The sequence below is a fragment of the Lissotriton vulgaris genome, chromosome 6 (assembly GCF_964263255.1).
Source record: "Lissotriton vulgaris chromosome 6, aLisVul1.2, whole genome shotgun sequence".
In the NCBI taxonomy this organism is placed as follows: domain Eukaryota; kingdom Metazoa; phylum Chordata; class Amphibia; order Caudata; family Salamandridae; genus Lissotriton; species Lissotriton vulgaris.
The window spans coordinates 1,097,608,283-1,097,620,623 of record NC_141694.1 but is presented as its reverse complement, the minus strand read 5'-3'; the positions used below and the strand labels follow the sequence as shown (position 1 = coordinate 1,097,620,623).

General features: G+C 39.0%; 1 protein-coding gene across 2 annotated transcripts in view; it reads left to right on the top strand.

Moving 5' to 3' along the window:
• Nucleotides 1-9,830, top strand: part of GJE1 (gap junction protein epsilon 1) — a 180,717-nt gene extending 170,887 nt beyond the window's left edge. The window contains exons 4-5 of one of the 2 annotated variants that reach the window (XR_015296502.1): nt 6,220-7,640; nt 8,195-9,830. Coding sequence is in view for 1 of the 2 variants with exons in the window: in XM_086925349.1 (XP_086781475.1) it covers nt 6,220-6,615 (396 nt within the window). In the remaining variant the exon portion in view is untranslated. Of the gene's footprint in view, nt 1-6,219; nt 7,641-8,194 lie in introns of those variants that run through there. The other variant, XM_086925349.1, reaches the window with a different exon arrangement.
• The last annotated feature ends 2,511 nt before the right edge of the window (nt 9,831-12,341 follow it).

The window sequence follows — 12,341 nt, the reverse complement described above, 5'->3', positions numbered from 1 at the left end:
ATCTAATAACCTATAGTCTAAGGTAGGGGGCTCCATAGTTTCTTCTGCCGCTATCCGTGCTTTTAAAGCGGGTCGCAGCGGGAGGTATTTAAACATTTGAGACGGTTGCATGCGATATTCTGTTGGAAAATGCAAAAATGATGCTATTCCATTGGTGCCCTACACATCTTCCAATGTACTGATTCTGGAGTCAATCTACACTTTTTTTAAAATTATTTGTTTAGAATTTTATATTGCGCAAACTAGACCCGAGAAATCGGGTATCAGAGCGCTTTACATGAGCACCAGTTTCGTTACAGATGGACACATTCATTTTTGTTAGGCACGGGGATATTAAGTGATTTGCCTAGAAACACAGGATGTTGAGTGTCGTTGTCGAGACTCGAACCCTGTTCCCCAGCTTCAACGTCGACCACTCTAGCACTGAGGCTACATACCCTTCCAATCCATTTCTTTGTGTAAGTCATGCCATAATTGCCATCAGTTTTGTAGCTGGAGAAGCATCTTGTCTCAGTTTCCCCCATACAAGACATGTACGTAACCTTTTTCTCCCATCATTTCCCTATTCATTTGAAGTGCAATTTGTATGCCTCCCACAAGACGGTCTTATCCATATTCCATCTCCCCATTCTCTTTAAAGTTAATATCTGTGACTTGGGACAGTGTCCCCACCTCCTTCAGGAAAGAGAAGCGCCAAGCTGCCATGCGCCAGTTGCCCAGCTGTCTCACAGTATGAGTCTGTAGCCTGATCTCAAGAGGGGAATGATCTGAGATGCCTCGAGCTTTAAATTGTGCAACTATACATCTATGTAATGATACTGCAGGAGTAAACATATAGTCTAAACAGGAGTGTGTGTTGTGGGTAATATGAATATGTCGAATCTCTGACAGAATATCGAAAGACAGGATATCGACACTCAAAATATCGATGTTGGAATATTGAAGGCAAGTATATCAACACCCTTTCTACAACATGGTAAGTACAAAAATATCGAAAATAAAATATCGATGTTAAAAATATCGTAAGTAAATATATTGTTTTTTTTCTATTATTAAAAAAAGAAATATAAAGTAAATAATACTTTAATATAATTTAAACTTATGTAAAAATATTTTAGAATGTTTAAAATGATTAAATATAACATATTTAATGTTAAACATTTAATTAAAATTAAACGTACAATAGTTAATATATATTTAATTAATTACTATATTTATTATTTTCTTAATTAATTTAAAAATATTAACAAATACTATAAATTACAAATACATCAACACTCATAAAATAATAACATAAATAATAATACATATTTATATTTAATACATAAAAGCAATGCAATATACTTTCATTATTTAAAAAATTATTTAAACACAACATGATGTAACATAATAAAAATAATATAAAATACATAAATAATTATAAATTATATTGGATAGCATAAGGCTAAAAATTACTATTCCAACTCCAAAGGGTGCAACAGTAGGGAAAGCATTGGATAGTGTAGGGGGTAAATTTACTATTCCCACTCCAGAGAGTGCAACAGTAGGGAAAGCGTTGGATAGCGGGTGGGTAAAAATTACTATTCCCACTCCAGTGAGTGCAACAGTAGGGAAAGCATTGGATAGCGTACGGGTAAAAATTACTATTCCCACTCCAGTGGGTGCAACAGTAGGGAAAGTGTTGGATAGCGGGTAGGTAAAAATGACTATTCACACTCCAATGAGTGCAACATTAGGGAAAGCGTTGGATAGCGTAAGGGTAAAAATTACTATTCCAACTCCAAAGGGTGCAACAGTGGGGAAAGCGTTGGATAGTGTAGGGGGTAAAATTACTATTCCCACTCGAGAGAATGCAACAGTAGGGAAAGCGTTGGATAGCGGGTGGGTAAAAATTACTATTCCCACTCCAGTGAGTGCAACAGTAGGGAAAGCGTTGGATAGTGTACGGGTAGAAATTACTATTCCAACTCCAGTGAGTGCAACAGTAGGGAAAGCGTTTGATAGCGTAAGGGTAAAAATTACTATTCCAACTCCAAAGGGTGCAACAGTAGGGAAAGCGTTGGATAGCGGGTGGGTAAAAATTACTATTCCCACTCCAGTGAGTGCAACAGTAGGGAAAGCGTTGGATAGCGTACAGGTAAAAATGACTATTCCAACTCCAGTGAGTGCAACAGTAGGGAAAGCGTTGGATAGCGTAAGGGTAAAAATTACTATTCCAACTCCAAAGGGTGCTACAGTAGGGAAAGCGTTGGATAGCGGGTGGGTAAAAATTACTATTCCCACTCCAGTGAGCGCAACAGTAGGGAAAGCGTTGGATAGCGTACAGGTAAAAATTACTATTCCAACTCCAGTGAGTGCAACAGTAGGGAAAGCGTTGGATAGCGTAGAGGTAAAAATTACTATTCCAACTCCAAATGGTGCAACAGTAGGGAAAGCGTTGGATAGTGTAGGGAGTAAAATTACTATTCCCACCCCAGAAAGTGCAACAGTAGGGAAAGTGTAGGATAGCGGATAGATACAAATGACTATTCCCACTCCAATGAGTGCAACAGTAGGGAGTGTGTTGGATAGTGTAGGGGGTAAAATTACTATTCCCACTCCAGAGAGTGCAACAGTAGGGAAAGCTTTGGATAGCGTAGGGGGAAAAATTACTTTTCCTACTCCAAAGGGTCCAATAGTAGGGAAAGCGTTTAATAACATAGATTTGTATTGTCACATACTTCTAAATAATGTTTATATTTGAAATAATGTATAATTAATGTTTCAAATACATCAACATCAATAAAATACAATACACCTATAAACCCACAACACACTCAGGTACTAAAACATAACATGTAATTATAATTAACATTAACTACCAATTATATAATTAATTTATCAATTCAAATAATTTATTGCCAATTAATAAATAATTACAAAATAAATTATACATCAATAAATATTTTAATAATTACAATTAAATTACTTCCCACCCTATTCCCCTATAAAACCACAACCCACTCCAGTACTAAAACATAACATTTAATTTAAATGAACATTAATTACCAATTATATAATTAATTTATCAATTAAAATAATTAATTGCCAATTAATAATTAATTAAAAAATAAATTATACATCAATAAATATGTTATTAATTACAATTAAATTACTTCCCACCCTATTCCCCTATAAACCCACAACCCGCTCCTGTACTAAAACATAACATTTAATTAAAATTAACATTACTTACCAATTATATAATTAATTTATCAATTAAAATAATTAATTACCAATTAATAATTAAATACAACATATTTTATACATAAAAAAATATTTTATTAATTACAATTAAATTACTTCCCACCCTTTTCCCCTATAAACCCACTACCCGTTCCGGTAGTAAAACATATAATTTACTTATAATTTTTTTATTAATATATAAAATGAATACACATATAATATTATTTATTTTAAATACTTAACTAAAACATATAACACATACATAATAAATAACTAAACAAAAAATACAAATATATATATTAGTGTCATCAAAATTAGTTACATCGATATATATGCTATCGATATTACTAATTTCGATATTACTTACATCGATATAAAGGATTTCGATATTACTTACCTTAGGGTCGATATTCTGTCCAACGATATTCTTGACATCGATATTCTGCACCTTCGATATTTCAAACACGATATTTTGGTAGGTCGAAATTTAAAACTCGATATTTTGACTGTGTACCGAATATGTAATATCCCAAGGACGCAAAGGTCTCCACACATCCACAATTCCAGGTGCCTGAGTGAAGCCACTGAATTTCCCCTCATGAGGTATTCATACTTGTTTCGAACATGTCCTATCTACAGAGGGGTCGACTAGCATATTAAAATCTTCCCCCATGATTGTCAGACCTTGTGGGCTCTGTCACTATTCTGCTTAATACCTGTAGTGTATCAGATTAGAGACTTTACGGAACATACACAGTAGTAAGTGCTATCCCCTCTCCCGTCCATCTACCCACTATTACTATGTAGCGACCCATGTTATCTCTCCACATGTAGTGATGTCATAGGGAAAAGATTTCTGGGTCAGAATGGCCACCTTTCTAGTCCTCCTAGTGTAACCAGCATGTCCCAAATCTTTAGATTTCTCCCCACTCATTTCCCGGACTCTAAAACATACTATAGACCCTTCCCCCAGATCCCCACCCACCCTATCTTACTGCACCGCAGACATCTAACTAGCCGCTTCCCCAATTTACGGTAAGCCATTTGCCCGTCAAGAACAAGCAAAGCAAAAGTCTGAAAAATAGTTAAACAATGACCAGTTATATCAGGGGGGGTAACCTGAAATCTTAGGCAGCACGCTGAAGGCTGTAAGGAATGCACTTCAAACCCCAAATTGGAGAGTCTATCTGGTTCTCAACGAGTGCCTAGATTATTTCACCTGAAGATATTGACGTCACCACCGGTGGCATCGGCTCTGTCTCGGAGGACATCGATGTTGAGCCATCTGCTACTGAGTCTGCAAAGTCCTCCCAGAGCACATCCCACTGTGTACCACTGATACTTCTTTTTGGTGATGTAAAGCTTTCAAAACTGATGTTCTTTCATTTTCCTCTTGATCACAGTAGGTCCCCGCACTACCTGCTTTATGCTGCTTATAAAAAAATTGTAAATTGATACTTGTATAGCGCGCTACTCACCTGCAAGGGTCTCAAGGCGCTTGTACGTATACCGCTGTGGAACCCATCCTGGCTTTCCCTGTAAGCCGTCCACTCCTGGGCACCCCCAAGGTGGAGGCCAGGCATCCTTAGCGTTGTGGGGGCCGTTGTGGAGATTAAGCAAGCTATTGCCCAGAGTTGCAGAGTGGGACTCCATGATTGGAATAGGCACTGAGGCGAGAATTATCAGGTCCGTGGAATTTTGAGCCCAAGACCCGCCGGGGCGGGCAATTGAACCCTGGTCCCGGGCTAGACCTCTGCATCAGGGTCTGCCTCTCTAATCATTGAGCCACACTTCTCCACGTGGCTTACTTTTCCATTTGGCTTCCGGCCAGTCATCTTCTACATACTCCTCCCATCCATCCCATGGGGTTGGATATCTCCGCTGTTCCAGCCACTCCCAGAACTCTGCCGGAACCAAGAAGAAGTGTGTCTCACCTCCCACAGTAACACAGAGTCTCGCCGAGTTTCGTCGGGGCCCACTTTCTCAAAAGGCAGGCAGGTCGTCGATCACTTACCTGCTTATAGTATGCATGCTGCATGCAAGCAGTTAAATCAGCTACTAAAATAACATACATTTAAAATGCTGCGATGGCTGGTTGTTATAAATACAGAGCCCAGCTGCAACATTTAAATTGCTTGTAGCATATACCTGTGGGCAGCGTGAGTAGGGTTCAAACCAGCTTCAATGCCTGAGATTCTCTTTTCTGAAAATGTAAAAGTAGGCAGGCCCCTGTGACCTCCCTCCACCCATCCTTCAGTGGCTGCGGCCATGCAAAGCTGCGTCTATACTTAAAACACTTCTCTTCCACCCTGGTATTACTGAAGATCAGTCGCATAGCCACAGACTGCTGGCTATAGCCGAAAGCATTGGATTAGAATCAGCAACTACTTTGTTTATCTTAATCTGGCACTCATTGTTGGCTTTTTCATAGAGGCAGAGCTCCAAAAAACATAGAAGCCAATGTCCTACAACCCCCTGGTAGTCCAGCGAATTGGGGGGGAGGGGGAACTATGCCTTGAAGAAAATGGATGCACCATGTTTGTTGCTCCATTTTAAGTCCAAAATGTTTAGATACCAGTTTGTTCTCTAATCCCCTGTAAATCTAAAAAATTGGAAACAGGCATATCATAAACGTGCGGATTCTGAATATGCACATGCATGCACAATTTAGCGATCACAGCCGTATAAACCAGATCTTCATGAGCATGATAATGCAAAATAAAGTTAACAGAAATTAGGGCGCCACGTAAACTCCGGTGAAGTTTTACTTAAATTTACTGTTAATGTATATTTCATTTTAACATATATTTTAATGTATTTGTGTTAGTCATCCTGAAAATCTGATTGGATTCTGCGGATCTGTGGCTTGATGAGCCCATCCCTTACTGAAAGGAATGTGACTCAGGCATCTGATATCAACTCTTTGGAAACCCAGAGGTTTAGTTCTGTACATTGGAGGCATCCAATTGAAATCACCCTTTTTATTTTCTACAGGTGTTCTGGGCTTTGCAGCTAGTAACTGTGTTGGTTCCCGGAGCAGCTTTCCACCTCTATGCCGCTTGTAAAAGCATTGATCAGGAAGACATCCTTCAGCGACCTGTCTACACTGTGTTTTATATCATCTCTGTGCTATTGCGGATCATCCTGGAGGTTGTTGCTTTTTGGCTTCAGAGCCACCTCTTTGGTTTCCAAGTGAATCCGATCTACCGGTGTGACGCCAGCGCCCTGGACAAGAAGTACAACATCACCAGGTGCATGGTGCCGGAACACTTTGAGAAGACCATTTTCCTCATTGCTATGTACACTTTTACTGTGATTACAGTGTTATTGTGTGTTGCTGAGATTTTTGAGATCCTTTGCAGACGATTGGGTTTTTTGAATACTCCATGACTCCCCCACTTAGAGTGTAATACTGCAATGAATCTGTATGTGTTCCACCAACACCTCAGGTTTTTTCTGTTATACCACTACAATTACCCTGCAGGAGCTTGTCTAACTGGCACACTTTGTTATATTGTCTCCAAATAGGACACATTCCTTCTTTTAGTATATTTTTGAACTGCAGTAAGGGGGGAATAATTTTTCTTCTTAGCTGTCTATGTCTGTGGTTAATATACGTTGCACATAGTTATACATTTATACAAGGAACATAAGCACCAGCAAACAATAATTTCCATCGTATTCCACTGTTCTGTGAGTTGGGGGCTTCTCTGTGTCCATTGTGCATCTATTCTACAAGCAGCATTGTTTCAAGTTGTACAATACGAATGTTTGTATAGCTAAATGTGAATACATATATTAATATATATGTATTAATGTGTACATATGCAAATACACAGATGCACGTGAAAGACATGGTTGAACTTGTAAATAATTTTATTTTCAAATGATGTGAATAATATTATAGGAAAAATAGTATTTCCTATTTATAGTAATTTAAAATGGCACATTTGATTGCCATTTTACATTGAGTTTGCTAGGTTGACAGTTGTTCCAGAAATTGATACATTTTTTAAATCATACCAATATTATCCAGTAGCGGTAATCCACATTTTTTCACCCCAAACTGGAAAATGTGAAGACCAAGTTTGATACTTTTGTATCTTTGTGTCTGCTTCCGTCATTATTTGCAACTTGGTATTCGATCACTGCATTCATTTGACTTTTTATTTAATTGTTCTCTTCACTCCTCTCCTCAGACTCTCAAACACGGAAATGATTTACATATTAGAGAGAATATCTGCTTTTCCATAGTGCATTTTTTGTTTTGTATAGTCAAACTAGGTATTCTTCTGGGGACCACTATGCAAATCAGTATCATTGCCAGAAAAACATTTTTATGGGGCATCTGTTTGTCAGAGGACGTAAGGAATCAGGCATTTATAGAGGCCATCCAGCGTCGAGGAAACAAAGGGGCATATTACCAACAACTAGCGATAATTATCGCTATGTTGGCTTAGCGGCAATATTTTTATCGCCGAGCTGCGGTGATTTATATCGCTTAGGAACCTTGCTATTATCAAGGTTTATCTCCTAAGCGATAAAAATCGTCCGAAATGCATGAATATCGCTGAAAAGTCAGCGATATTCATGCATTGCCGAGCTAATGCTCTTAGCCATGTTATCCACCTACCATTGGATAACATGGCTAAGAACTGCTCAGGGGCAGGTGTTAGCTTTTGGAGATATTCACGCTTAGCGCGAATATCTCCAAAAGTTGGTAATAGGAGATAGCGATGTTAGCGACTGTTTTCAGTCGCTAACATCTTGGCACGCCCACTTTGCATGTCATTAGTGATAAATTTCACTGACATGCGAAGCGGGGCCCAAGATGGTCGCTATCTCCTACTAGCTGTCGCTAACTGGTGTTAGCGACAGCTAGGTAATAGGGAGATAATTTTATCTCCGCTTTCTTGGCTTTTAAAGCCAAAAAAGCGGAGATAAACCCCCTTGATAATATGCCCCAAAGTCCCTGTTCACCATTGTTGCGTCTGCAACAGTCACCAGCAAAGTAGATTCCAGAGTGTTCTGTAAGATGATGATATCTTGCTTAGATTTTAAGATCTTTTAGGAGACCATTCAATTGATGACTTTATTAAAAGGTAAATGGTCTTGTGGGTGATATTTTCGGAATGAATGCTGAAAATTTTTTGTTTTGCTGTGACGAAGGGAGAAGGGCGCAAATTGATATACTCAAATGCACAAGATGGAGCTAAAATGGAATTCTCGTTCCCTGTTGAAATATTGGTACCTGATGTTCACTCTCAGGTGCCCACAGATAGTTCTGTCATGCAAATGGACTGCCATTCCCCCTTGTTTGTGAATAGCAGAAATCCTTTCCTTACAAATACCCTTTATAAGGTGCCACCTCACCAGGTAAAGATATCTCAGGCAGAACTGCTGTCTTTCAATTGTGATAAATTAACGAACACAACCACAGAATTTATTGGTCTCTAGATTGTGGTGGGAATTTTTTTCATCTGTTGGTTGTATTGCATATGAAGTACTAAATAGGTTATGTCCCTCGAAAAATAGCATTTAGGAATAGGGCAAGGTCATTAGCTGCATCTGGTATCCATCCATCCATTCCGAAACCACGTGTGCCCTAACCTGATGGTGGTTGCTAAGGCAGTATATCAGTCTTTCTGGTGATCTAAAAGAAGCTACTCAATGGATGGACTGCCTATTGTGTGCGAACAGAGCTACTACCTCAAAAACAATGACTCCTGAGTTCTTCAAAACTAAGATACATTACATCATGAACAAAGAGCTTATGTGCCAGTCTTTAAGCAGAACACTTCATGTTAGACGAGCCAATAGCTTTTATAAAACTACTGACCTGTGAGAAGATGTGTTCTGGTAGGTAAGCTGACACCTGTGAAGCCAGGAGACCAGAGGTGAATCAGGACAGTCACACTCTTTACACCATGGACAAATCAGTTTATCTCCTTTTGCGTCAGTTTCTGTATGCCAGAACTGAGGGTGCCTCTAAACTTATCAGATACTTTGCAGATCAAACTAAACAATGATGAGCTATCGCCAAAGCTTGCCTACTGTTTGTGCGCAGCATTCTGTCCTGTTTCTTTAACACATGCATTTTAATGAACAGGAAAATATTTAGGTCACACATTTCAATAGCTGTTTTGGTGTTACTTTTCTTGTTATTTATTTTTTATATAAAAATTGTTTTTTATTGCTCAATAATCATTACATCTTTTGCAAAACTGTCTTGTTGATACAATAGAACTGATATTCATAAATTACAGGTGTGGTTAATGATGATTGCCCTAGTTCTTGACTTTTTGAATACGTGTGCTATGTTCTCTGTATTGTACAGTAAACTTGATTTCTTTATCACATATCCATCCAATGTGTTCAAACAGACTAGCATTTCTCCTTTTAAAATAAGTTTCTAATCTCAGGTACAAAATAATTTCTTTCCGTCTTAAAATGCAAGCCACGTGTCAGAGTGTGTATCTTCTAGAGATTCACTGGGACCTATTATTAGTGTAAATTTCATTATGTTTCTGCTGCAATATTGTCTTGTCAAATGTTATCTGATTTCTAGATGTCCAACAACACAAAGCAATAAAAGAGATTTGTTATAATGTTGGTTTTCTTCAATTTCTTCACCATATACATTGGCGATCATTCCTAAACCGACTTTAACATGAAAAAACAATATTCACATCAATTCATTTTCAATCCAAACCTGTTTTTCTCCAAGCTTCTTTGTGAAACAAAGTGATCACATGTTATTGTAAGGCAACACATTCCTTTCAAAGCTAAAGCATTTTATGAAAAGGTAAGGAGGTGGAGAGAGGAACTCAAACTCCTATACTGGGAATGGGTGGACCTACAAGAGAACCGTAATCCCAATTTGAGCATACTAACACTAGAATGTTATTCCCACAAGCAAATTAGATATTTTGAGCCATTCCTCGACACAATTAAAGTACCAAGAGATAGAACACTACATCCATTTTAGGCGCGGAACTCTCCCCGTCCACGAGGCAACAATAAAGTGGGGCCCAAGCAAGGAGAAAAACTGCCCATGTTACAGGGCTCCGATTGAAAGCACTGCCCATTTAATGTCTGCTTGCCCGGCGTATAAATCATTGCGGGTAAAATAGCTGAAACCGCTCTGTCGACAACTGGGCACACAAGATTACTATACAGCATTACGCATTCTTAGGTCCGATCCCAGGCCGTTTTACGCATGCTGTGTAGCAAAATTTCTAGGACAAGCATGGCTCATAAGGTGTAAGGTGCTCACAAGAAAGACATAGCCTTAATTGAAAGCAGATTTGCAGGGACCTTAAAGCCCTAGTATATAAGCTGCTGGATCCACTATGCACAAGCACTATTCGCTAAACGTTTTGCCGCCAAGGAAAATTGAATGTCTCTCAGAATTTTTACTGTTCCCTTGTAACAACGAAGTATTACATGATTTTATCTTAGTTTTTAATGTTGATACATAGTAAATAATTCGAACGAATCCGGGTATATATTAACTGGTTCCCTGTTTTAAAGTTTTAGGGCCAGATGTAGGTCGCCAATTACCGGTCGGTAACGGCCGAATTCGGCCGTTACCGACCGGTAATTGGTGATTGAGATTTAAGGGCCATTATTTTACATTCTGTAAAATACAGAATCGGTAATTTTACAGATTCGGTAAATCAAGATGTAGGTGGCACTCCACAGAGTGCCACAGGCCCTTAAGAGTCGGTATTTTACCACCCAATCCTATTGGGTGGTAAAATACCGAATCCAGGTGTGCATGCACATCTGTGCATGTACACCTGTGCCATGTGACACACAGACATGCCCTTAGGGCATGTATGTGTGCCACATGGCACACAAGCCTGCACTTGGGGTGCTAGAGGGTGTCTTGCGGGATTCGGTATTTACCGATTCGGTAAATACCGAATCGGTATTTCCCATTGATTCCTATGGGCTCCAAAGCCCATAGGAATGAATGGGGAATACCGATTCGGTATTTACCGAATCGGTAAATACCGAATGTTACAGAATCGGTAATTCAAAATAAAAAATTACCTACATCTCCCTCCTAATTTACCAATTCATAAGTACCGAATCGGTATGATTCGGTATTTAAGGGTCAGTAAATTAGATTTACCTACATCTGGCCCTGAATCTCTTAACTCTTTGAACATGACATTCGCATCATTGTAGTACGAGCTTAATTGAACATTTTGTTTTAGTAACATCTACGCAAACCAATGATGCTGTAAATCAGTATTCTGCTCTTTCAAAGAATAGTAATCTGCCTTTATTGTAATCGTAGCTTTTAAATCATATATCAGTATCATCAGAAAATGTGATTTAAGAGAGAAAACCACTTCTGTAATCTATAAATGTGTGCTACTTTTTACTAAAACAATTGTACTAAGAAAATGAGGGCTTTTGTGTGGGGCGTGCAGTATTGTATTTGTAGGGACCACCACATACATGCACATAAAGTATTTGCAGTTCAAGGAGATTTTTCAGGAGTGGGGGCAGTGCCACTGGTTCTCAGGAGCCTCAGTCAGTAAAAGCACCACCTCTGTTGGTGGATATCCATCTCTCCACCCTATTTAGTTTTACCTTCTGCTTGGCATTTCTTTCCCCTAAAGCCCTTCCACCCACTTGGCAGGAGCACGTTCTACAAAAAAGTTTGATGGGTGGCTGGTCATACCATGGCAACTTGGCTGACAGTCTACAATTATTATGTTTGAAATACAAAACTACAAACTAGCAATTTGTGCACTGGTCATATTTTCCCCGTTTGTGGGTGGACATTTTTATGTCTTTGCTTTCTGAAGCCGCCATGCGAACACAGACATCTCGTGCACAAAAACAGTTGGCAGGTATGATGTCTAAGTACCTGCCTTTAATAGCACAACCACGTCTAAGTCATTCCTCAAGTTGAGTAGAGGGAAAAAGTATGTTTCTGACAGCGGTCTTTGGGGGCTCTGAACAGCCAGTGTTCATTAAGGTGTATGAAAACAACCCTGGACATAAGTGACAGCCTCAGTGAGCTTTCGTTTATTTTTGGTAGGTGGCAGAGATTGGAGGGAACAGTTGGGCTTCTTAAGTGTTTCTTAGCATAGGGC